The 27,638-nt window shown below is 42.9% G+C and overlaps 1 protein-coding gene across 3 annotated transcripts in view; it reads right to left on the reverse strand.

Annotated features, from left to right (window-relative positions):
• Positions 1-27,638, reverse strand: part of snx27a (sorting nexin 27a) — a 53,538-nt gene that overhangs the window by 8,770 nt on the left and 17,130 nt on the right. For 2 of the 3 annotated variants that reach the window (XM_065020546.1, XM_065020545.1), the window contains exons 6-12: positions 20,878-20,956; positions 20,431-20,594; positions 17,841-17,930; positions 12,891-13,040; positions 12,592-12,720; positions 10,692-10,751; positions 9,555-9,603 (exon numbers count right to left, since the gene is read on the reverse strand). In XM_065020546.1, the coding sequence (XP_064876618.1) occupies positions 9,555-9,603; positions 10,692-10,751; positions 12,592-12,720; positions 12,891-13,040; positions 17,841-17,930; positions 20,431-20,594; positions 20,878-20,956 (721 nt within the window). Of the gene's footprint in view, positions 1-5,021; positions 8,954-9,554; positions 9,604-10,691; positions 10,752-12,591; positions 12,721-12,890; positions 13,041-17,840; positions 17,931-20,430; positions 20,595-20,877; positions 20,957-27,638 lie in introns of those variants that run through there. The other variant, XM_029663757.2, reaches the window with a different exon arrangement.

Here is a 27,638-nt window from a genome sequence, read left to right on the forward strand (position 1 = left end):
GGCAAGAGGTGCTCCAAGCTGGAAAAGGCATTGTTCGTCACCAAACTGTTCCTGGATGGTTGGGAGAAGTTGCTCTCGGAGGACGTGTTGGTACCATTCATTATTCATGGCTGTGTTCTTAGGCAAAATTGTGAGTGAGCCCACTCCCCTGGCTGAGAAGCAACCCCACACATGAATGGTCTCAGGATGCTTTACTGTTGACATGACACAGGACTGATGGTAGCGCTCACCTTGTCTTCTCCGGACAAGCTTTTTTTCCGGGATGCTCCAAACAATCGGAAAGGGGATTAATCAGAGAAAATTACTTGACACCAGGCCATCCTCCAAAAGTCTATGCCTCACTGTGCATGCAGATGCACTCACACCTGCCTGCTGCCATTCCTGAGCAAGCTCTGTACTGGTGGTGCCCCGATCCCGCAGCTGAAACAACTTTAGGAGACGGTCCTGGCGCTAGCTGGACTTTCTTGGGCGCCCTGAAGCCTTCCTCACAACAATTGAACCGCTCTCCTTAAAGTTCTTGATGATCCGATAAATGGTTGATTTAGGTGCAATCTTACTGGCAGCAATATCCTTGCCGGTGAATCCCTTTTTTGCAGTTCACTATTATTCTACAATGTAGAAAATTAGTTAAGACATCAAAACTATGACATAACACATATAGAATCATGTAGTAACCAACAAAACGTTAAACAAATCAAAATATATTTTATATTAGAGATTCTTCAAATAGACAACCGTTGCCTTGACAGCTTTGCACACTCTTGGCATTATCTCAAACAGCTTCATGAGGTAGTCACCTGCAATGCATTTCAATTAACAGGCGTGCCTTGTTAAAAGTTCATTTGTGGAATTTCTTACCTTAGGCAATCAGTTGTGTAGTGACAAGGGGGGTATACAGAAGATGGTCTTATAGCAAATAGGGCTAAGTCCATATTATGGCAAGAACAGCTCAAATAAGCAAAAAGAAACGACAGTCCGTTAATTTAAGACATGAAGGTCAGGCAATACGGAACATTTCAAGAACTTTGAAAGTTTCTTCAAGTGCAGTCGCAAAAACCATCAAGTAGTTCAAGTAACAGACACATCAACATAAACTGATCAGAGGAGACTGTGAATCAGGCCTTCATGGTCGATTGCTGCAAAGAAACCACTACTGAAGGACACCAATAATAAGAAGAGACTTGCTTGGGCCAGGAAACAGGAGTAATGGACATTAGACCGGACTAAATCTGTCCTTTGGTGGTGACTCCAAATTTGAGATTTTTTGTTACTACCGCCTTGCCTTTGTGAGACGCAGTGTGGGTGAACGGATGATCTGCATGTGTGGTTCCCAACTTAATGCATGGAGGTGGTGGTGTTATGGTGTTGGGGTGCTTTGCTGGTGACATGTCTGTGATTTATTTAGAATTCAAGGCACACTTAACCAGCATGGCTACCACAACATTCTGCAGCGATACGCCATCCCATCTGATTTGGGCTTAGTGGGACTATCATTTGTTCTTCAACAGGACAATGACCCAACACACCTCCCGGCTGTGTAAGGGCTATATTACCAAGAAGGAGAATGAGTGAGTGCTGCATCAGATGACCTGGCCTCCACAATTCCCCGACCTCAACCAAATTGAGATGGTTTGGGATGAGTCAGACTGCAGAGTGAAGGAAAAGCAGCCAACAAGTGCTCAGCATATGTGGGAACACCTTCAAGATTGTTGGAAATGCATTCCAGCTGGTTGAGAGAATACCAAGAGTGTGCAAAGCAAAGGGTGGCTATTTCAAGAATCTCAAATATATTGGTTACTACATGATTCCAAGAATCTCAAATATATTTGGTTACTACATGATTCCATATGTGTTATTTCATAGTTTTGATGTCGTCACTATTATTCTACAATGTAGAACATAGTGAAAATAAAGAAAAACCCTTGAATGAGTAGGTGTCCTGAAACTTTTGACCGGTAGTGTGTGTGTGTACATCTCCCTCTCTCTCAGGGTGTGTCTTCAGTGTGTCAGACAGATGGAGGGGCTATACTTATAGCAGCTGTTCTTGTACTGTAGGCCTGTCTGACTGGGTAATTCTCTCTTTTCGATCCTCTCACTTTCCCTCTTTCAGAGGCTCTTGGGTTGGCAATGTGCAGTGTTGGCACTCAGCTCTCAAATTTACTGGGTTCACTCAGATGGAAAAAGAAGAGAGCAGATAAGGGGAGTGTGTGTCCCCTGTGCTGTTGTTTGTGTGTGTGTGTAGAGGAATGCATGTGTGCATGCTTTGAATCAATCAGTTCTCGCTCATTCTCTCCCTCTCAGTTAATGAGCAAGTGCGTAGCCAATGCACTCTCCACACCGAGAGATATCTCCAGGCGGCCAATTGAAGAGTACCCGGCTGGAAACATTACCCCTCAGACTGTTTGAGTATGTGTGAATGGGCACTGCAATTTTTCATTAAAATATACATTACTGCAGAGCAAAAGCAGAATGAAAACCTACAACTCGATTTGAGACAAACACATGCCTGCGGCAGACATACACCTGTTAATACTGAACACACTACAAACATACCATTTACATAACACAAAAACATACATTACACACATCGAATAAATACACAAGGCTTGTAGGTCCACATCCTTATTTAAAAAAATACAGCCTCTCAAAACCCCCCACCCCTACAGTTTGCTCTGTTGTTTCCCTCGGACCATATTCCCGATGTGCGGATGATCAATACCTTTTAATTACCGTTCGGCCGGGAGCGCTGGTCGATAGAGCTGATGTGAAGCAGAGTGAGAGAGACCGGAAGAAAAGAGAGAGTGAGAGGGCAGAGACCTGCTCCGGACCGTAATTGATGCCCGTACCCGCCTGGTCCCACCTGGGGACTGCCTTGATTAAAGATACGTCCCAAATGGTACCCTACATCCTATTTGGGCCCATATGGCTCTGGTCAAAAGCAGTGCACCAGAGAACAGAGTGCCATTCAGGACATAGACTAAGCTTGCCAAGCCACATTCACTCACCATGCTGACTGTCATTCAGCTGTCCCAAACCTCTGCGGTCACAAGATTAAGTGGTCAGCTGGTTGTGGGCGTTTAGTGGGCCAATGAGGGTATTCTAGTCTGGCCGTAAATCAAGGTTGGACAGTTTGAGGTGGACCGAAACATGGGTCAGTTGACTTTTATACTGGGTCTTTATTGATTAAGTCCAGAACATCATTCTTTAAGTAGAAATGGACTTGGAGATATAGAGAGAGTCACCTGGAACAGCTAGGTTGGTCAGGGTTCAAAGTGCACGTGGGTTGAATTGAAATGTAGCTCAGACTTCCACGATCAATGGGGAAAAAAAGAGAATTAATTAACATTAATTCATGAACAATGTTGAACTCAGACTAAAGACAAAAGTATCTTTATCACACTAGTGCGATTAACTGACATTTTCATTATTAAATAAGTAATTGATGTCTGTTCAAATTATATAGCTTTTATTAATTGTTTTATTCTGTTACAGCATTCAACCCACATGATGCAATGTTTTTTTTGTTTGTTTTTGTTTTTTACAATTGTTTATACCAACCTCAAAAAGCACTAATCGCTCAGCACTATTAATCACTGCTAACCTAAAAATGTACTATCAGGTAAATGGTAGCCATGTAATTCCATATATAGTGAGCTACTTTTAACGAGGGCCCATTTTTTAAATTTTTAAAATTTATTTTACCTTTGTTTAACTAGGCAAGTCAGTTAAGAACAAATTCTTATTTTCAATGACGGCCTAGGAACAGTGGGTTAACTGCCTGTTCAGGGGCAGAACGACAGATTTGTACCTTGTCAGCTCGGGGGTTTGAACTTGCAACCTTCCGGTTACTAGTCCAACGCTCTAACCACTAGGCTACCCTACCCAAAAGTAGTGCAAAATGGCTGTTTAGACACGCAACCCAATTCTGATCTTTTGCCTACTTATTGTCAAAAGATCAGAATTTACCAGTCTGTGTAAACACAGCCCTTGTAGGGAACAGTTTGCCATTTGGGACTCAGCCGGGGACTTTATTGGGGCCCATTACCACTGGGGTGCCAGGTTTGACATACAGCTGCAGCCTCTCAAAGATTAGAGCAGTGAGCAGTGCAGCTCTAATCAATTGGCCCCTGAGCCCTATATAAATTTACCTGGACAAACCAAATTCCTCTACCATAATGAGAAATCTAAATAAGCCATTTGTTAAGGCTAAGGGGGAGCGAGCGATTAAGGATCACATGAGCAATTCTGGATAATTTGTGTAACTGTTTAGTTTTTTTAGTAACTAACTCCATTTCATCTGTGCTTGTGCTAGGCCTAACAAGCTGCCTTAAGTCATAGTGCCATCACAGATGGTAATGTATGACTGACTGACAGCACAATGACGGTATAATAAAGACCTTTGCAGGGAGTACCCATCGAAACTTTTACGTTTTGTCAGTGTTCCCTACTACAGGTTTTTTAGGGCACTATTCTGACAGGTTTTATAAATCTGACTTTTTGAAAGAGCGATCAACAGTCAGAAAAGTTTCTCATCACCCCAGCAGCAGGGATAGACTGGGACCAGAAATCATCCTGGGCATTTCTAACACACCAGCCCATTTTTTTCTCTTTTGAGGCCCCCACACTGACCCCCAAAACTAGCCAAATAATTACAATTTTGCCCAAAACAAACAAATAAAATAAATATATAAGGCCTACTGTTCTAAAGATGGACCAGCCCACCTGGCATTTTCCAGAATTGCCCTTTGGCCAGTCCATCCCTGCCCAGGAGGGTAATGAAGACTTCACAGAAGCAGAACCAAGACATCAGTGATATCCCTGTGGAGAATAACGGTCCATGCATTGATAAGAACCACCTGAGTACTTTATCAAAATGACAGGAGGAGGTAATGAGTTGTTCCAACAACAAATTGAGCTAATTACCAACTTCACATTCAGCATGCAAGGGTGTGTGACCAAAAACAATTATAGTCTTTGCCCTAGGGGTGAAAAGAAAAGTACAGTAGAAACATAGAACACAATTTTTCTTCAATATATAATTTTATTTAAAATAACGTTACAATGTTTCTCTACATGACATTTCCAAACCTGTAATATTTTTTCCATTTTTATATTGGTTATTAAACCTTCATATATTTTATATTTTAAAAAACTTTCCATTTTGTGTTTCAGTATCAGTTGTTTATTCGTGTTTTTAGTTTTGATAAGTAAATCCAACACTGCTTAACTTCCAAAACTTGACTCAATGTATATTTTAGTTAGGTCTTGCTTCCCCAAATACCCTACAGTAGTACTAGGACACCACACTATGGTTTCCCACAGCTTTAATAATTTGCTGAAATAAATTAAAGTTCTCAATTTTGAGAGAAGAGAGGAAGAGAGAGAGAATTTTTTATCCTAAGGACATTTTTAGGAATCATTTACAAGTTATGCTGAAGACAAAATATAAACATGTCTAGGTTTTTAATGTTACCTACTGTACTTGCCATGGAACAAAAGCCCTGCTCATCTGAAACGTAAAAGAACAGAAATCCATGTTTTACCTACACAAAGAAGGCTAACAGTCAGAAAACAGCACTTACATCTCCATGTTAGTTAGTCGTTTAGAATGCCTAGCTCAAGTGTTAAGAAGCGGGTGCCATCATTTAATGCCGGGGTGCATTCAACAGGGCAAAACATTTTGGAACATTCAGATATAAAAACACAGTATGTAGAACAAACACCCCTTTCGACAAGTAGAATAAGGAGTTTGGCTACAGAACGTGGCCCCGTTTTTTTTTCTCACTCTTATGGTAATGTAATGGTGGCTGAATCTACAACAGTGTCAAGCTGCTATCAGAGGACACTGACCTTTTAAATAATACCGCAAACAAAAAGGTAGGGGTGAAAGACCTTTTGAAATACATTCGATCGGGGAGACATGATCACTCTCTTTACAACTGACATTATAGAGATGCAGCAAAGTAAGCACAGGTGACTAGCGTTATTATAGCTCGGAACAAATGAGTCACAAAGACAACATCTTAGCATCCCCGGCATCTCAATGGCTCCTACTCCCTGTAACCATGACGATGGACCACTGACAATCCATTCCACATACAAGTGTGTGCACCTGTGTATGCGAATTGGTATGCATGCGCCCCTGTATTTCCAGGGTATGAGAGCCAACAGACAGCACCTGCTACAGCCTAGGGACGTAGACCGAAGTCTGTCAAAGGCTTTTTTCTCTCTCACAAGAACAGATACCATCGCGACGACATCAAACATTAAAGAACATTAACATGAATACGTTATAAGGGTGAGTGAGTCAGTTTTGTTATGCTGTCTGGGGCGAGACTGGGCATGCTCACACAGCGTAGTGCTGCTAAGGCAACCACATCTAGTCTGATGGTAGACCAACCTGGAGCGGAAGAACGGAACACTGGCACGCAGAACGGATGCGCGCGCACACACACACACACACACACACACACACACACCTGCTCATCGTCCCTCTCCCCCCTCTCAAAATCACACACACGTTCTGGTAGAGCATCTGCTATCTTTGTCATTCATCTATAAGTTGGCTATTACCCTGGCTGTCAAAACAAATAGGCAGCACCTCAATTGCACATCTTTAGCATTTCTTTCAGGATGCAGCTGTGGTGTTTATAACAGAAATGCTAGTGTATCGGTTGTCATTGGTTATTTTCCTTTTGGAAGGCAAGCAGTGCAGAACCATTCAATTAAGAATGGTCAAATGTTACACCTGTCAAATTTCAGTAATATCCTTTATTTCAACATAATTTCTGCTACAGAGAGGGAGGAGCGAGAGGGGTTGAGGCATGGAAGAGGTGTGAGCTAACCTTACACAGCTTGAAAAGGCTGCAAGGCAGAGCTCACTAGGGGAGGGGAAATGCCTCCCATCCATCTATCTGCACAGCTGTCACCCTGCACAACCCGCTCTGTGGTGCGTCCCAAGTGGCACTGTATTGCCTATGTAGTGCACTACTTTTGACCGGGACCATTAAAAGAGGTGCACTATTATCAGGAATATGGTGCCATTTGGGACACCGCCCTGGTCTTTATCTGCTGCCTCAAAACCTAAACCCCCACGTATCACATCCTAATCAAGCCTACCGCCTTAACAATACTGAGAGTAACACTGGGGTGTCTTCATTACAGAGACCATTTCCAAACCAAAACAAAGATATATATCTATATACTATCTCTCTCTCTCTATCCACCAAATTCAGGTAGGTCCCTCTCAGTTTCATTCCGTGTAAGACAGGTTTTGCAACAGAATTGGCATAATGAATATGCCCCATGCTCACACCCCCTTAATACTGTGACCATTTGGATAGACAAGGTGCAATGAGGGGCAGAGAGACAACATGCATCATAACTCTGGCCATGGTCCCACTTATACGCAGACACACACGTACACTGGTGCACACACACACGGGTAATGGTCAAACTGTAGAGCAGTGGTTGATTTACAGAGCCCAGCGGAGCAATCTCTGTCATGTCTGCTCAATACTGTCTCAGTAGTACATAGTACTTTAGTAGTACTCTACCGCTCTCTGCTGGCGGCAATATGCACTGCACCCAACACACTACTTCCATCCTGGTCTGTTTGTTGATCAATACTCAGAGTGGGGGAAATATTAGCTGGTTTCTAGTTTCTCTGAACGTTTAGTTCACAAGGTCAAACCCCGACTTCCTTCAATAGATGGCAACACCACTTTGATGAAAAACACACTTTTACCTCCGAACTTGGAATTTCTGCTGAATCACCACAAACATTTTAAGGTGATAAAATGTTCAATCTTTTGGTGAACTGCCAACAGACATCATTCTAGACAAGTGTGTTAGCTAGGTTAGAAAATGTGAAAAATAGAGCAAGAATGAGAAGCCAAGAAGGAAGCTTTCCACACGGTTAGAATAAGGAATTAGTTGAGCTCTTATATTAATATATCACTTTAGCAGATTTTTCTAAAACATAGCTGTATTGTTTTAATGAACAAAACACAATAACCCCTTGCATCTCCAGTCAGTTACTTTTGTTTCCTATGCTTTTGAAAAGCATAAGCTGGTGCCCAAAAAGTTAGAAGATGTGCTGACTAACGGCGAGTAAACTATAGGCTATAAAAACGAGTTGCACACACATATAGATAAGCTGACAGTAATTTGTTAGGTTAACCACACAACTAATTACTGGGAGCTTATATTGTGTAACAATTGTTTTTATAGCCTACAGCTTTTGACAGATAACCTTTTGTTTCTTAACCCCCCTTATCCAGAAAACCTAATCCATCTAATAATGTCCAGCATCAGGGAAAACCATTGCCAGTGACAATGGTGTCCCGCCCACCCTCCATTTCGTTTCCCAGCATGTCAGCTTGTAGTTCAGTAGACCAGAGGCACATTGAAAGCATTGGCCCAGACCAAACGTGTGGCAGAGCTGGCCGTCACAATCACGTCGCAGATGTCGGCTGGCTTCCTCACTGGCGTTTCATTGGTTGATCGCATCAAGGAGTTCCCTTCGTCCAATGGTGCCGCAGACTGGTGTGAACCTTGACCAATCGAACTGTACTGTTCTGTTTCTTCAACCAGTGGGGTGGCAGAACTCAGCTAGTGTCCCGCCCCATGTCGGAGGGGTGATGCATGGAGGAAAAAGTATATGCTATTCTATGAACATCTAGTAATGACATTAATGTTTTTTTTCCTTCATTGCTCGTCATCTATCTGAGAATTCCTGGGTTTGTGTGATTTTAAAATCAGTTTCCAGTTGTCATTTGGGGAGTGGATCACCTAAGTTCTTAGTTTTTTTGTTTCTTTTGCAGATGTCAACCTCTGTTGTGGCTGTGATGGCGTGAGTGGACCGATTCTGGTTCTGGGAGTATTTAGGATGTGGCGATCTCGCCCCCTAGATGGCGCCATCCCTTCTGTGTCTCCAGAGCAGGGAGATATTCTAGAATAGAGAGAAGGTTCAAGACACCAAACTCAACCACCCTCCCTTCCTGACAGTGAAGCTGCAGATGTAACAAACAGAGCAGACAGAGTGTCCAGTGTCCACGCTACAATTCTGCTTTTGCTGGTGACTTGCTGCCCTTTACCTTTCCTGTTCATTTGCTATTCACATTCCTTTGCTGTTCACTGGTCACTTTGCATTTGCCATTCATATTACTTTGCTGTTCATTTGCCTTTGCTGTATGACAGTCTCCCACAGGGTAAATACCTGTCAGTTTGGGTTTATTCATCTTTGTGCCTGGGAAGGAAGTGACCTTGATATGGACCACATGGCGGCTGTTCTTTTATGCTCATAAAAGATAAGCATACACCTGTATATGTGCTCCTGTACACCTCGCCTCAGGAGATCAACTTTGCTCTGTTCTCACTCATTCTTACCTACTGGGAATATTGGACGGGGGGGGGGGGGGTGCTTTAAGCTTTCATGTCACTGAGTATAGTGGACTGTTAAAACTCGTGAAATAAGTAGCCTCTTATCAGCAACATTGTGACCGGTTCATGTGGTTTATGTTGGACAACAAGGCTTTCCAGAGCACACTTACCGTTGTTACTGCAGTTCTGGTTGTCTTTGTCAGAGGCCTCCTCTTCAACCTAACATGTGGAGAGGGAAAGGAGAAATGTATATATATTTTTTAAATAACCATTGGCGTAGAGAGAGGGAAATGGACATTTAGAGTACCTAATGTTGTAAAATCCATAGTCTAAAACTCTTACAATGGTGAGGGCGGTAGGTAGCCTAGCAGTTAGAGCGTTGGGCCAGTAACTATGTTTGCTGGTTTGAATACCTGAGTCCGCCTTGAATACCCCGCCGCCTTGTGCAAGGCACTTAACCCTAATTTGCTCCAGGGGCGCCATACTACTATGGCTGACCCTGTAAAACAACGCATTTCAATTCACCTATCTGGTGTGACAATAAAACATGTATTTTTTTATTTAAACAACATTGTAAGACAATGGAATTGTACTGCCATTGTAATCTTTGGGTGGGTTGCTTAAGTCAAAACAGTAAAAAAAAATAACTATAAAAAATATATAAAGTATGTAGAAAAGATAATGGACCAATATTATTTTTTCATACTACAATCTTTAAGAGCTAATAATCACCAACAAAAAAGCTAGACAGTCAGGGAGAAAAATAATAATATTTTTTTATAAAAAAATGAATTGAGCAGTATTAACTTTGTTGTTACGGTTATACGGTCATGCTCATCAGTCTATAGGTACTTTTGCATAATTTAGTGGAATTAAATTGCTTATCGCCAGCGTGAGAGCACCTCAAAAAGTTGGTAGTGAAACATGCTTTTATTATTTATATTTTTTATTTAACTAGGCAAGTCAGTTAAGAACAAATTCTTATTTACAATGACAGCCTAGGAACAGTGGGTTTACTGCCTTGTTCAGGGGCAGAACAACAGATTTTTACCTTGTCAGCTCGGGGATTCGATACAGAAACATTTCGTTTACTGGCCCAACGCTCTAACCACTAGGCTACCTGCTGCCTGATCCGATAAAGTTTCAGTTGGTCACATAATTTTACTGTTTGGATAAAATGTAACCATTTGTTGACCGGTTAATAGGGGCCCTTGTAAAATGTCGTGCACTATAAAGAGAATAAGGTGCCATTTGGGATACAGACAATTAGTTGTGTATTGGAGGAGAAGGAAGGGTGTGACTCCTACCCGTTTCCTCCACTTGAGCTCACAGAAGACCCTCTCGAAGCACTCGTGCATGTAGTTGAACTAGGGAGAGACGACAAACACACTTTGTTAGAATGAACTCTTCTACATGCACTTAACAAAAATATAAAAACGCAAGTTACACCATGCCCAAACCGTGCGTCCACGTGCGCCAATTGATTTTGTTCCCCCACACCAAACGCGATCTCGACACACAGGTTGAAATATCAAAACAAACTCTGAACCATTTATAATCATTTGTGGACAGGTCGAAAAGCATTAAAAATGCACAAGGTCATCTACTCCGACAAAATGGTCAACTGAATCGTTTCTAGTCATCTCTCCTCCCAGGCTTTTTCTTCTTTGGACTTTATATGACGATTGGCAACTAACTTTCATAATAAAGGTGTATTACCACGACCAACCAACCTCAGTTCATCTTTCAATCACCTACGTGGGTATAACCAATGAGGAGATGGCAAGTGGGTAATATGCTTGTATAAACCAATGAGGAGATGGGAGAGGCAGGACTTGCACTGTGTTCAGCGTCACAAATAGAACTGACTTTAGGGCTATTTTAGTGCTTGGCAATGCAGACGCTCATTGGCACGCACAAGCAGTGTAGGTGCAATGATTGAATAACATGTAGGGGTACATTTATTTTTTAATGCTCGCGCACCTTGATGCAAGCGGTGTGGTCAGCATGTTACAGTTCATAAAAGGAATTTAAATTTAAATAAATAAATTCGGCCCTTATCTATGGATTTCACATTACTGGGAATACAGATATGTATCTGTTGGTCACAGATATCTTCAAAACAATGTTGGGGCGTGGATCAGAAAACCAGTCAGTGTCTGGTGCGACATCTCCTTTGCATAGAGGTGATCAGGCTGTTGATTGGAATGTTGTCCCACTCCTCTTCAATGGCTGTGCAAAGTTGCTGGATATTGGCAGGAACTTGAAAACGCTGTCGTACAGGTCGATCCAGAGCATCCCAAACATGCTCAATGGGTGATATGTCTGGCGTGTTTTAAGGCCAAGGAAGACCTGGGACATTGAGCTTCCAGGAATTTCGTACAGATCCTTGCAACATGGGGAGGTGCTTTATGCTGAAACATGAGGTGATGGCGGCGGAAAAATGGCACGACAATGGGCCTCAGGATCTCATCACGGTATCTCTGCATTAAAATTGCCATCGATAAAATACAATTCTGTTTTTTGGTCATAGCTTATGCCTGCCCAAACCATAACCCCACCATCGTGCACTCTGTTCACAACGTTGACATCGCACTTCTCCAGCGTGCCAGTGGCCATCGAAGGTGAGCATTTGCCCACTAAAGTCGGTTACGACGTCGAACTGCAGTCACGTCAAGACCCTGGTGAGGACGACAAGCACGCAGATGAGCTTCCCTGAGATGGTTTCTGACAGTTTGTGCAGAAATACTTTGTTTGTTTGTTCAAACCCACAGTTTCATCAGCTGTCTGGGTGGCTGGTCTCAGACGATCCAGCAGGTAAAGAAGCCAGATGTGGAAATCCTGGGCTGGCGTGGTTACACGTGGTCTGCGGTTGTGACGTACTGACAAATTCTCTAAAACATTGAAGGCGGCTTATGGTAGAGAAGTGAACATTTAATTATCTCGCAACAGCTCTGGTGAACATTCCTTCAGTAAGCATGCCAACTGCATTCTCGCTCAAAACTTGAGACAAATTTGGCATTGTCCCCAGCAAAAGGTGCACCTGTGTAATGATCATGCTGTTTAATCAGCTTCTTGATATGCCACTCCTGTCAGGTGGATGGATTATCTTGGCAAAGGAGAAATGCTCATTGATGGCTGAATATATTAAAGCAGTGATTTATGGGAGATGTCCTAGTGTATTTTGTCTGTGTATTGTAAACTCACGTATGGTGTGAAGATCTTGACCCAGCGAGGTTTCTTCTCTCCCCTGGCGTACTCAAAGCAGAACGCCATGCCCTCCTCGTCAGTGTCCCAGCGCTGCATCTCCACCCACTCAAACGCTATCACCTGGTTCTGATGGGGCGGGAGAGAGAATGGTAAGTACATACACAGAGTATGAGCCAGAGTATACACAGACATACACTCTAATGTTTTTCCTTTTCTTCTGTGTGGTGAGAGAAGCACGGCACACACAATAAACGTCAGTGTATATACACACACACACTCCAATCTCACTCACTCACCTCAAGCGTGCCGTCCTCTGTGCAGGCGTGCAGTTTGAAGTGGTGCATGCTGATGGCCGTGATGACGTGGCCCTTCCTCCGGGAGTCACAGGCGCAGTGGGGGAACATGACCTCGTTGTAGCCCTCACAGGAGCGCAGCAGACTCAGGTACTGACAGACAAGATAGACTGCCATCAACCACACAGGTAGGCACCAAACAGGCACGTACACATTCAATTATTTATTTATCCCTTATTTTACCAGGTAAATTGACTGAGAATAGCCCTCTGTGCCAGACATCTACTACTAAGGAGATGTGAAGTCAATGATCAGTGAGCCCTTCAGCTTAAGAGCATCTCGGCTGTCCGACACAGACTGGGCTCTCATGTCACACTAGCGCAACATCAAAACACACTGTTTTAAGAATGCAAGTTTGATTATTGTCAACTTCAATGAGTTTGTGTTACAACTTCTGCTACAAAGTGAGAATTTCTTTGCCTTTAATAGTTCAAACAATTCATGAGATTCAAACATTTAATCTTGTGATTTAAATTTAGAATTACATCTGTTGAGGTTTTAATATTAGAAATGTGTCTACGCAATGTGGAGATTACGGTCTTTAAAATATACTGCACAGAAACATCTTACTTTTTCTTAAACTTGTCGAATAATACAGTTATGCATTTTTTTTTAAACGTAGAATTACTCGCCCTCCGACCCGCAAGGCTCTACAGAGGGTAGTGAGTACGGCCCAGTACATCACTGGAGCCAAGCTTCCTGCCATCTAGGACCTCTATACCAGGCGGTGTCAGAGGAAGGCCCTAAAAATGGTCAAAGACTCCAGCCACTCTCGTCAGACTGTTCTCTCTGCTACCGCACGGCAAACGGTACCGGAGCTCCAATTCTAAGTCCAAAAGGCTTCTTAACAGCTTCCACCCCAAGCCATAAGACTCCTGAACATCTAATAAAATGACTACCCAGGCTACTTACACCCCCCCCCCAAACCTCTCTTTTACACTGCTGCTACTCTCTGTTTATTATCTATGCATAGTCACTTCAACTCTACCTACATGTACATATTACCTCAATTAACCTGTGCCTCCACACATCGACTCTGTACCGGTACCCGCTGTATAAAGCCTCGCTACTGTTTTTTTTACTGCTGCTCTTAAATTATTTGTTATTTTTAACTTATCTATTATTTACTTAACATTTATTTTTCTTAAAACGGCATTTTTGGTTAAGGGCTTGTAAGTAAGAATTTCACTGTAAGGTCGCGCATGTGACAAATACATTTGATCTGCCTATAAAAAAAAAATGACACCATCACAAAAATAGTAATGCGGTGCGACCAGTGTTTGTGCAAGTGCGACCACCAATTGTGCAAGTTCTCCCACTTAAAAAGATGAGAGGCCTGTAATTTTCATCATAGGTACACTTCAACTATGACAGACAAAATGAAAAAAAAAAAAACAGAAAATCACATTGTAGGATTTTTAATGAATTTATTTGCAAATTATGGTGGAAAATACGTATTTGGTGAATCTGCAATAGGTAAGCAGCTTGGTTTGAATAAATCAACTGTGGGAGCAATTATTAGGAAATGGAAGACATACAAGACCACTGATAATCTCCCTCGATCTGGGGCTCCACGCAAGATCTCACCCCATGGGGTCAAAATGATCACAAGAATGGTGAGCAAAAATCCCAGAGCCACACAGGGGGACATAGTGAATGACCTGCAGAGAGCTGGGACCAAAGTAACAAAGCCTACCATCAGTAACACACTACGCCGCCAGGGACTCAAATCCTGCAGTGCCAGACGTGTCCCCCTGCTTAAGCCAGTACATGTCCAGGCCCGTCTGAAGTTTGCTAGAGAGCATTTGGATGATCCAGAAGAAGATTGGGAGAATGTCATATGGTCAGATGAAACCAAAATATAACTTTTCGGTAAAAACTCAACTCGTCGTGTTTGGAGGACAAAGAATGCTGAGTTGCAGCCAAAGAATAACATACCTACTGTGAAGCATGGGGTGGAAACATCATGCTTTGGGGCTGTTTTTCTGCAAAGGGACCAGGACGACTGATCCTTGTAAAGGAAAGAATGAATGGGGCCATGTATCGTGAGATTTTTAGTGAAAACCTCCTTCCATCAGCAAGGGCATTGAAGATGAAACGTGGCTGGGTCTTTCAGCATGACAATGATCCCAAACACACCGCCCGGGCAACGAAGAAGTGGCTTCGTAAGAAGCATTTCAAGGTCCTGGTGTGGCCTAGCCAGTCTCCAGATCTCAACCCCATAGAAAATCTTTGGAGGAAGTTGAAAGTCCATATTGCCCAGCAACAGCCCCAAAACATCACTGCTCTAGAGGAGATCTGCATGGAGGAATAGGCCAAAATACCAGCAACAGTGTGTGAAAACCTTGTGAAGACTTACAGAAAACGTTTGACCTCTGTCATTGCCAACAAAGGGTATATAACAAAGTATTGAGATAAACTTTTGTTATTGACAAAATACTTATTTTCCACCATAATTTGCAAATAAATTCATTAAAAATCCTACAATGTGATTTTCTGGATTTTTTTTCTCATTTTGTCTGTCATAGTTGAAGTGTACCTATGATGAAAATTTCAGGCCTCTGTCATCTTTTTAATTTGGAGAACTTGCACAATTGGTGGCTGACTAAATACTTTTTTGCCCCACTGTATATTGGGAGTAGTGCCTTTCCTCAGCCACAGTGTGTTATATGTGCAAAAGGACTCTCACAACTCAATGAAACCTCCCTTGCACAGACATTTAGAAACAAAACATGGCAATTTGAAAAATAAGCCACAGGACTTTTTTGAGCGAGAATTAAGACTTTCAAGTAGTAAGACATGTATAAAAGCAACAGATACCATTAACAAGAAGGGGCTAGAAGTGCCTTATATGGTGAGCTACCGAGTGGCTAGGACAGGCAAGTCCCATACTATTGCTGAGGGCTTACTTCTTCCTGGTGCCACAGATATGGCTGGGACAATGCTGGGGGAAAAGGACAAAAACAACTATACAGACAATGCCTTAAACAACACTGTTGCAAGACGCATCAGTGATATGGCAGGAGACGTTTTGAAAAAATTACTGCTTCACGTATAAGCCAGTGAATTCTATGCGTTACAGCTGAATGAGTCAATAGACGTGGCGGGCCTGGCAGAGCTCCTGGTATATGTTTGTTACGTTTATTAAGGAACACATCCTTTTCTGCAAACCAGAAGAGGATATTTTTTAAGTACTGGACAGCTTTGTGACATCAAAAGGACTTTGGAGGTCAAGATGTGTTGGTATTGGTACTGATGGCGTAAAAGCCATGACAGGGAGACATAGTGGAGTGGCAACGTGCATGCAAGCAGTTGCTCCCGATGCCACTTGGGTACACTGCAGCATCCACGAGAGGCTCTTGCTGCCAAGGGAATGCCTGACAGCTTGAAAGATGTTTTGGACACTATAGTGAAAACAGTTAACTTTGTTAAAGCATAGCCCCTGAACTCTCGTGTATTTTATGCACTATGCAATGATATGGGCAGTGACCATGTAACGCTTTTACAACATACAGAAGTGCGCTGGTTATCAAGGGGCAAAGTATTGACACGTTTTTTTTTAATTAGCTTAAAGAGAGATTAGCTTAAAGTTCTCTTTACTGACCATCATTTTCACATGTCTGACCGCTTGCATGAGGACGAGTTTCTCACACGACTGGCCTATCTGGGTGATGTTTTTTCTTGCCTGAATGATCTGAATCCAGGATTACAGGGACTCTCCGCAACTATATTCAATGTGTGGGACAAAATTGAGGCTATGATTAAGAAGTTGGAGCTCTTCTCTGTCTGAATTAACAAGGACAACACACTGATCTTTCCATCATTGTATGATTTTTTGTGTGCAAATGAACTCAAGCTTATGGACAATGTCAAATGTGATATAGCGAAGCACCGGAGTGAGTTGGGTGCACAATTACGCAAATACTTTCCCGAAACGGATGACACAAACAACTGGATTCGTTATCCCTTTCATGTCCTGCTTCCAGTCCACTTACCGATATCTAAACAAGAGAGCCCCATCAAATTTGCAACAAGAGGTTCTGTGAAAATTGAATTCAAATCAGAAGCCACTGCCAGATTTCTGGATTGTGCTGCGCTCAGAATATCCTGCCTTGGCAAATCGCGCTGTTAAGACACTGATGCCCTTTGCAACCACGTACCTATGTGAGAGTGGATTCTCGGCCCTCACTAGCATGAAAACTAAATACAGGCACAGACTGTGTGTGGAAAATGATTTAAGACAGACTCTCTCCAATACAACATTGCAGAGTTATGTGCATCCTTTCAAGCACACCCTTCTCATTAACATGTGGTGAGTTATTCACAATTTTTGATGAACAAATACGTTTTTATATGTAAGATGCCTAAATAAAGAGCAAAATTATTGATTATTAATTATTATTTGTGCCCTGGTCCGATAAGAGGTCTTTGACACTTCCCACGAGTTGGGTTGGGACAAAAACTCACATTTAATAAACATAAGAATGAGTGTATGATATAGTGTGTGGCAGGCTTACAATGATGGCAAAAAAACATTTGAGAGTGCGCTGACCCTGGTGCTAGAGGGGGTATGCAGCTGGAGGTTGAATGTTTGAAGGGGTACGGGACTATAAAAAGTTTGTGAAACACTGTTATACATCATTGACCCACAAATTATCACGCTGTACATTAAGGCACATATATTATTATAACTCATAATGTGTATGTCATTTTTAGCAGACGATTTAATTGAATGTGACATAGTCATGCATGCATACATTTTACGTACGTGTGGTACCAGGAATCAAATCCACTATCCTGGCGTTGCAAGTGCCATGCTCTACCGACTGAGCTACAGAGGACCACTTGCAATGGGAAGAGAATAGAAACGAGAGGCTAGAAAAAAGGACTAACCATGGCCATCTTGCGCTGCTCTGCCAGTTTCGTCAGCTGGTAAGAATTGTCTTCTGTTTTGATGAATCCCTTCTTCACGTCATCCAATGCCTTAGCAGAGAGAGAGAGAGAGAGAGAGAGAGAGAGAGAGAGAGAGAGAGAGAGAGAGAGAGAGAGAGAGAAAGAGCGAGAAAGGGGCTTTGTTAGAGACCACATTTCATCTAATCTAGCACTGACCTCAGAGCAGTGGCACTGGGAAGCAGTAGTGGCGGTAATATCATTGACACTGACCACGGATCAGTATTATACAGTAGTCTAACACTGACTCAGGACCAGTAATACAGCAAATGAGGATAGATTTAGGTATGAATGCCTTTCACCAGCCACGTGGAGGGTAGTAAACTTGAAGGGCTCTACAGTGCGAGTATTACATTCACATAACAAATAAAGTCAAAAGTCAAGTATGAGCACTTGTGCGAGTTGAGATTTTCTAGCAAGAAAATGCTGCAGTAGATGTTTAAAAAGTAATTCTGCTGTTTTGTTTCATACTGTAGCTGCTAATCGCACAAAGAAATACAAATCCTATATTCCACCTCCAGCAGCAACACTACCTGGCTGGGTAACTGTGCACAGTGAAGTGCTGATCGATTCCTTTTTGGAGGCGCTGCACACAGGAATTCAAGTTGGTCTAATTTACTGGAAAGTCTACAAAGCGAGATGATCTTGGCTATTTACAAGCTCGGTTGTATTTCAATGTTAGTTTGAGTCTGTTGCTTCAGCTTAGTCAGATCCCAAATCTCAGACACACACTCGACAACTTCATTGGCCCCGTTATCACGGGAACCTCCCGCCCTTAAAGGGGCAGCTGAATATTTTCATCTCAACTGACAGTTTGGTTAAATGTATTTTGGCTGGTAAAAATAAATCTGAGTGGCTGGTAGATTTTTTTCCCCTCCATCTACCTGCAACAGTTAAAAAAAAAACAACATACATTTTATGCCCTGAATACAGTAACCCAGATAATAATAATAAACAGTACCAGTCGAAAGTTTGGACACACCTATTCATTCAAGGGTTTCTTTAATTTGACTATTTTCTACATTGTACAATAGAATAATAGTGAAGACATCAAAACTATAGAATAACATATGGAATCATGTAGTAACCAAAAAAAGTGTTAAACAAATCAAAATATAGTTTTAAATTATTCAAAGTAGCCACCCTTTGCCTTGATGACAGCTTTGCACACTCTTGGCATTCTCTTAACCAGCTTCACCTGGAATGCTTTTCAGTCTTGAAGGGGTTCCCACATATTCTGAGCACTTGTTTGCTGCTTTTTCTTCACTCTGCGGTCCAACTGATCCCAAACCATCTCAAATTGTGGAGGCCAGGTCATCCGATGCAACACTCCATCGCTCTTCTTCTCGGTCAAATAGCCCATACACAGGCTGGAGGTGTGTTGAGTCATTGTCCTGTTGAAAAACAAATGGATAGTCCCACTAAGCCCAAACCAGATGGGATGGTGCTTTTACACCTGCATTGTTTGCTGTTTGGGGTTTTAGGCTGGGTTTCTGTACAGCACTTTGAGATATCAGCTGATGTACGAAGGGCTATATAAATAAATTTGATTTGATTGCGTATTGCTGCAGAATGCTGTGGTAGACATGCTGGTCAAGCGTGCCTTGACATGCGGAGATCATCCGTTCACGTACTCTGCGTCTCACAAAGACACGGCGGTTGGAACCAAAAATTCCACCGGTCTAATGCCCATTGCTCGTGTTTCTTGACCCAAGCAAGTCTATTCTTCTAATTGGTGTCCTTTAACAGTGTTTTTTTTGCAGCAATTCGACCATGAAGGCCTGATTCACACAGCCTCCCCTCATCAGTTTATGTTGAGATGTCTGTTACTTGAACTCTATGAAGCATTTATTTGGTAACTCTAATGAACTTATCCTCTGCAGCAGAGGGAACTCTGGGTCTTCGTTTCCTGTGGCGGTCCTCACGAGAGCCAGTTTCATCATAGCGCTTGATGGTTTTTGCGGCTGCACTTGAAGAAACTTTCAAAGTTCTTGAAATTTTCCGCATTGACTAACCTTCATGTCTTAAAGTAATGGACTGTCATTTCTCTTTGCTTATTTGAGCTGTTCTTGCCAAAATATGGACTTTGTCTTTTACCAAATAGGGCCATCTTATACCAACCCTACCTTGTCACAACACAACTGATTGGCTCAAACGCATTGAGGAAAGAAATTCCACTAATTAACTTTTAACAAGGCACACCTGTTAATTGAAATGCATTCCAGGTGACTATCTCATGAAGCTGGTTGAGAGAATGCCAAATGTGTGCAAAGCTGTCAAAGGCAAAGGGTGGCTACTCTGAAGAATATTATTTGTTCAAAAACACTTTTTTGATTACTACATGATTCCATGTGTTATTTCACAATTTTCTACAATGTAAAAATATAGTACAAATAAAGAATAACCCTTGAATGAGTAGGTGTCCAAACTTCTGACTGGGAGGTGTGTGTGTGTATATATATATATATTATATATATATAAATATATATATACACACGTATGCATGCATAAATAATCAAGAGGGAGCCCTTACCTGGTGGAAGCAGTAGTGGACAGCCAGCGGGTTGTCCCTGAGAAGTTCCTCCTCCTGAGAAGTGAAAAGCCACTTGCGGAGGGCCAGACAGGTGCCCGGCACAGCTGACGTGTAGTTCTGCACGTACAGCTTGTGGGGAAACTCGTTGGGGGCCAGTTTTCGCACTAGGGAAAGATGGAGAGGTGGAAAGGGGCAGCCTATTTATTTCCATACCCTTAAAACAATATAGTAGTCTACAAACTGACTGGAGGGTGCATCTCAATAGACTAGAGAGGTTGGGCTTCCTAGTCTCCCGTCGTTTCAGGATGGTACAGTTAAATGGAAGGAGACAGGGAGAGAGAGGAAGCCACTTTAGACTACTGAAATGCAACTGTAATGATCAGAAGAGTAAAGGTGAAAGGTAAAGGGGTCAAAAAAATGAATGAATAAACAGATGAATGGTCTTACCAAAGGAGTGGTTGATGACTTCAAAGAGGGCAAAGTAGCTGGCCATGATGCTGTCCATACCAACCTTCATCACTAAAGCCTGGGGAATAGAGAGAGGGAAAGTACAGTGGCGGCCTATCAATTATTGATATTTAAGCACCATTCAGTCGCATAAGAGCCATGTATTGATATTGATCTAGTGTTACACACTCTGGTCCTGGGAGTGCAAGCCTTTGTCCCAGCCCAGCATTAACCCACCTGATGATTCAACTAACCAGGGTCTTGATGATTTGATGAATATCTCCATGATTAATCAATCCTGTTTAGTGTACTTTTACATACTTCTTTTTACGTGATTTTGTTTTTTATCCTGCTGATTTCATGGTGTAAGTAAAGTGACTTTGGGCATCTGGAAAAGCTCTTAAAATGTATTATTATTATTGATTGGTTAAATCAGGGGTGTATTCAGTGGTGTACTGAATGTTTCAGATATAAATATAATTAATAGAGCAGACATTTCCCGTATTCTCGTATCTGACACAGAAATTGTACAAATGACATGATTGCTATCTGAAAGTTCTGTAATGTTACATCCTCCTGAACAGGGCCCATATTTACATAGTGTCTCAGTAGGAGTGCTGATCTAGGATCAGTTTTACATCATCATTAATAAGATGAGGGGAATGATCCTAGATCAGCACACCTACTTTAAGATGCAGGTATTGCAGCGCTGGGCTGTAATAAAAGCCAGCACACACGGTTGCCCTCAAGGCAGTGCTCTTAAACAAACAAACAAAAATCATTAGAATCACTGGTGTTAGGAGCACAACATAAAATAAAGGAGCACCAGAAAAAATATATTTTTAATTGATTGACAAATACACTGCTCAAAAAAATAAAGGGAACACCTAAAATAACACTTCCTATATCTGAATGAATGAAATATTCTTATTAAATACTTTTTACTTTACATAGTTGAATGTGCTGACAACAAAATTACACAAAAATTATCAATGGAAATCAAATGTATCAACCCATGGAGGTCTGGATTTGGAGTCACACTCCAAATTAAATTGGAAAACCACACTACAGGCTGATCCAACTTTGATGTAATGTCCTTAAAACAAGTCAAAATGAGGCTCAGTAGTGTGTGTGGCCTCCACGTGCCTGTATGACCTCCCTACAACACCTGGGCATGCTCCTTGTGAGGTGGCGGATGGTATCCTGAGGGATCTCCTTCCAGACCTGGACTAAAGCATCCGCCAACTCCTGGACAGTCTGTTGGTGGATGGAGCGAGACATGATGTCCCAGATGTGCTCAATTGGATTCAGGTCTGGGGAACGGGCGGGCCAGTCCATAGCATCAATTCCTTCCTCTTGCAGGAACTGCTGACACACTCCAGCCACACAAGGTCTAGCATAGCATAGTTTCTATCTTGTCCAGCTGTGTAACATTTCACGTAAACCCTGTTTGTTGTCTGCATCAAAGTAGCGGTCCTTGTACCTAGCATCGAGCATGGTGGCAAAACAGTAAAGAGGCTCAGAGAGAATGCCACCAAATTGCTTGTTCACGGCCTCTAGTAGAGTACTTTTACAAGTTTTAACCCCACGGTTTATCTCCAGTTTTGTTGAGCAGACGTTTCAATGCCATGACAGAGGGTATCATGTCTGCTGCAGACGCAGTTGATGAGCTTATTTCTCCAGTCACTTGTTCGAATGGAGCTAGGAGTGTGTTCATGTTTCCAAGTTTCAAACATGTTCTCAAATGGCATTGAAATACCAGCAGCGGTATGAGAACCGGCACATTCTTGACCAACGCAATAAGGCTTTCCTCTGGATGTGCGTTTCAACAATACTGTAACTCCGGTAGGGCAACATCTGAAAAATAGCGCCTACTTGGTAGTGTGTACCGGGGCTCGAGGTACTCGACCAGTCGGCAAAAGCCAATATCATCCACGACAGAGAACGGTTGATTGTCAAGGGCAATGAATCCCATTATCTTCTTGTTGAAATTGTCTTACTCTTTCAAATGACTGCTCAACTTGAACTTGTTGGAAGTGTACACTTAACTTTTTTCTGCTTTTGTTCTAAGTAGTCGCTGAAAGTCTGGGGGTGATGCACTTTCAAATGAGTAATTACATTTATGGTATTGAAAGATACCACTTTCTCCCCTCGGGAAATAATAGCAGCACAAATTTGACATATAACCTTCTTGTTATCTTCCTTTGAAACTTCAAAAAAGATCCACACAGCAGACATTCTGGGCTAGGTTAGGAATGCTGTGTTGCATGTGTAGCGCAGTATTTGTGTGGCATCATTACTTCAACTACCTATGTTATATAGGTATGCACATCAGCTTTGACATCGGTTTTGCATATCAGGCCGATGCCGACATTGGCATTTTTAGCTAATATGCTTACCGATACATTGTGCATCCCTAGTAGTTCCACTACACCTAGTAGTTATACTAGGTATTTATACTTTTAAATGTTTTTAAAGTGACAGCTGCAGTTCAGACCCCTTGACTCAATTGTTTTTTCGTTTTTTTAACGTTATAGCCTTATTCTCATCAGCAATACCTCATAACGACAAACTAAAAACAGTTTTTTTTTTTTTTAAATACAGAAATGCCTTACCTACATAAGTATTCAGACCCTTTGTTATGGGACTTGAAATTGAGCTCAGGTGCATCCTGTTTCAATTGATCATCCTTGAGATGTTTCTACAACTTGGTGTCCACCTGTGGTAAATTCAATTGATTGGACATGTTTTGGAAAGGCACACACATCTTTCTATGTAAGGTCCCACATTTGACAGTGCAAGTCAGAGCAAAAACCAAGCCATGAGGTTGAAGCAATTGTCTGTTGAGTACCGAGACAGGATTGTTTGAGGCATAAATCTGGGGAAGGGTACCAAAAAAAATGGCTGCAGCGTTGAATGTCCCCAAGAACACAGTGGTCTCCATCAATCTTAAATGGAAGAAGTTTGTAAACACTAAGACTCTTCCTAGAGCTGGCTGCCTGGCCAAACTGAGCAAACGGGGGAGAAGAGCCTTGGCCAGGGAGGTGACCAAGAACCCGATGGTCACTCAGAGAGCTCTAGAGTTCCCCTTTGAAGATGGGAGAACCTTCCAAAAGGACAACCATCTCTGCAACACTCCACCAATCAGGTGTTTATGGAAGCCACTCCTCAGTAAAAAAGACACGACAGCCCGCTTGGAGTTTGCCAAAAGGCACCTATAGACTCTCAGACCATGAGAAACAATCTTCTCTGATTTGATGATACGCAGATTGAACTCTTTGGCCTGAATGCCAAGCGTCACATCTGGAAGAAACCTGGCACCATCCCAACTGTGAAGCATGGTGGTGGCAGCATCATCATGCTGTGGGGATGTTTTTCAGTGGCAAAAAGGACTGGGAGACAAGTCAGCATCGAGGGAAAGATGAAAGGAACAAAGTCCTTGATGAAAACCTGCTCCAGAGCACTCAGGACCTCAAACTGGGGTGAATGTTCACCTTCCAACAGTACAACAACCCTAAGCACACAGCCAAGACGATGCAAGAGTGGCTTCGGGACAAGTCTCTGAATATCCTTGAGTAGCCCAGCCAGAGCCCGAACTTGAACCCAACCAAACATCTCTGTAGAGACCGGAAAATAGCTGTGCAGCAACGCTCCCCATTCAACCTGACAGAGCTTGAGAGGATCTGCAGAGAAGAATGGGTGAAACTCCCTAAATACAGGTGTGCCAAGCTTGTAGCGTCATACCAAAGTACACTCGAGGCTGTAATCGCTGACAAAGGTGCTTCAACAAAGTACTGAGTAAATGGTCTGAATACTTATGTAAATGTGATATTTCAGTAACATTTTTAATACATTTGCAAAAATAAAAATAAATACTTTTTGCTTTGTCATTATGGGGTATTGTGTGAAGATTGGTGAGAGAATTTTTTTATCAATCAAATTTGATCAATTTTAGAATAAGGCTGTAACGTAACAAAATGTGGAAAAAAGGGTCTGAACACTTCCTGAATGCACTGTAGATGCAAGATTCTTACAGGGTTCAACTTCAATGTCTAATTTACTGATTAACACCTTCCTAGTATTGAGTTTGACCCCCTTTTGCCCTCAGAACAGCCTCAATTCGTCAGGACATGGACTCTACAAGGTGTCAAGGTATATAAGGTATATATATATATATATATATACAAGGTATATAAATTCCGGAGTTCCAAATTGAGCAGCTGCTGAAAAATGAGCTCCTGTATATATTGAGATTTAAATGGTTTTTAGAGTGAAGTACATCGAAAAAATCAAGAGAAAACTGCAAGACTCAATAGAAGACAAAACAAGGAACAAACCAAAAAGACAGGCTTTTGAAGAAGTAACTATTTTTCATAAAATTGTACAGTTATCTTAGCTAGCTGAATTGCTAGCTGAATTGTTTACTTGTTGCTAAGCAGTTGCTAGGGACTCTCCTGGAAGAAGCTAGCTAGCTTACAAAGAATAACAACAAAAAATATCTAGTTAACAGAAGAAAGGAAGACAAAATAAGGACAGAAGTAAAAGGAAAAGAAAAAGGACAACAAAGTGAAACCTCTAAAGAAACAAGAGACCATAATACAAGAAACAGCACTATAGAGAGATAGAACAACAACAACGCAGCCACTGCCAGCTAGCCTACTTCAGCAGTACTGTATCATTTGAATTATTTTAGTCAATAAGATTCCTGCTACGTAAGCTTAACTTTCTGAACATTCGAGACGTGTAGTCCATTTGTCATTCCAATCTCCTTTGCATTAGCGTAGCCTCTTCTGTAGCCTGTCAACTATGTGTCTGTCTATCCCTGTTCTCTCCTCTCTGCACAGACCATACAAACGCTCCACACCGCGTGGCCGCGGCCACTCTAATCTGGTGGTCCCAGCGCGCACGACCCACGTGGAGTTCCAGGTCTCCGGTAGCCTCTGGAACTGCCGATCTGCGGCCAACAAGGCAGAGTTCATCTCAGCCTATGCCTCCCTCCAGTCCCTCGACTTCTTGGCACTGACGGAAACATGGATCACCACAGATAACACTGCTACTCCTACTGCTCTCTCTTCGTCCACCCACGTGTTCTCGCACACCCGAGAGCTTCTGGTCAGCGGGGTGGTGGCACCGGGATCCTCATCTCTCCCAAGTGGTCATTCTCTCTTTCTCCCCTTACCCATCTGTCTATCGCCTCCTTTGAATTCCATGCTGTCACAGTTACCAGCCCTTTCAAGCTTAACATCCTTATCATTTATCGCCCTCCAGGTTCCCTCGGAGAGTTCATCAATGAGCTTGATGCCTTGATAAGCTCCTTTCCTGAGGATGGCTCACCTCTCACAGTTCTGGGCGACTTTAACCTCCCCACGTCTACCTTTGACTCATTCCTCTCTGCCTCCTTCTTTCCACTCCTCTCCTCTTTTGACCTCACCCTCTCACCTTCCCCCTCTACTCACAAGGCAGGCAATACGCTCGACCTCATCTTTACTAGATGCTGTTCTTCCACTAACCTCACTGCAACTCCCCTCCAAGTCTCCGACCACTACCTTGTATCCTTTTCCCTCTTGCTCTCATCCAACACTTCCCACACTGCCCCTACTCGGATGGTATCGCGCCGTCCCAATCTTCGCTCTCTCTCCCCCGCTACTCTCTCCTCTTCCATCCTATCATCTCTTCCCTCTGCTCAAACCTTCTCCAACCTATCTCCTGATTCTGCCTCCTCAACCCTCCTCTCCTCCGTTTCTGCATCCGTTGATTCTCTATGTCCCCTATCCTCCAGGCCGGCTCGGTCCTCCCTCCTGCTCCGTGGCTCGACGACTCATTGCGAGCTCACAGAACAGGGCTCCGGGCAGCCGAGCGGAAATGGAGGAAAACTCGCCTCCCTGCGGACCTGGCATCCTTTCACTCCCTCCTCTCTACATTTTCCTCTTCTGTCTCTGCTGCTAAAGCCACTTTCTACCACTCTAAAGTCCAAGCATCTGCCTCTAACCCTAGGAAGCTCTTTGCCACCTTCTCCTCCCTCCTGAATCCTCCTCCCCCTCCCCCTCCTCCCTCTCTGCAGATGACTTCGTCAACCATTTTGAAAAGAAGGTCGACGACATCCGATCCTCGTTTGCTAAGTCAAACGACACCGCTGGTTCTGCTCACACTGCCCTACCCTGTGCTCTGACCTCTTTCTCCCCTCTCTCTCCAGATGAAATCTCGCGTCTTGTGACGGCCGGCCGCCCAACAACCTGCCCGCTTGACCCTATTCCCTCCTCTCTTCTCCAGACCATTTCCGGAGACCTTCTCCCTTACCTCACCTCGCTCATCAACTCATCCCTGACCGCTGGCTACGTCCCTTCTGTCTTCAAGAGAGCGAGAGTTGCACCCCTTCTGAAAAAAACCTACACTCGATCCCTCCGATGTCAACAACTACAGACCAGTATCCCTTCTTTCTTTTCTCTCCAAAACTCTTGAACGTGCCGTCCTTGGCCAGCTCTCCCGCTATCTCTCTCAGAATGACCTTCTTGATCCAAATCAGTCAGGTTTCAAGACTAGTCATTCAACTGAGACTGCTCTTCTCTGTATCACGGAGGGCATCCGCACTGCTAAAGCTAACTCTCTCTCCTCCGCTCTCATCCTTCTAGACCTATCGGCTGCCTTCGATACTGTGAACCATCAGATCCTCCTCTCCACCCTCTCCGAGTTGGGCATCTCCGGCGCGGCCCACGCTTGGATTGCGTCCTACCTGACAGGTCGCTCCTACCAGGTGGCGTGGC

This window comes from Oncorhynchus nerka, linkage group LG7 (assembly GCF_034236695.1).
Source record: "Oncorhynchus nerka isolate Pitt River linkage group LG7, Oner_Uvic_2.0, whole genome shotgun sequence".
Classification (NCBI taxonomy): Eukaryota; Metazoa; Chordata; class Actinopteri; order Salmoniformes; family Salmonidae; genus Oncorhynchus; species Oncorhynchus nerka.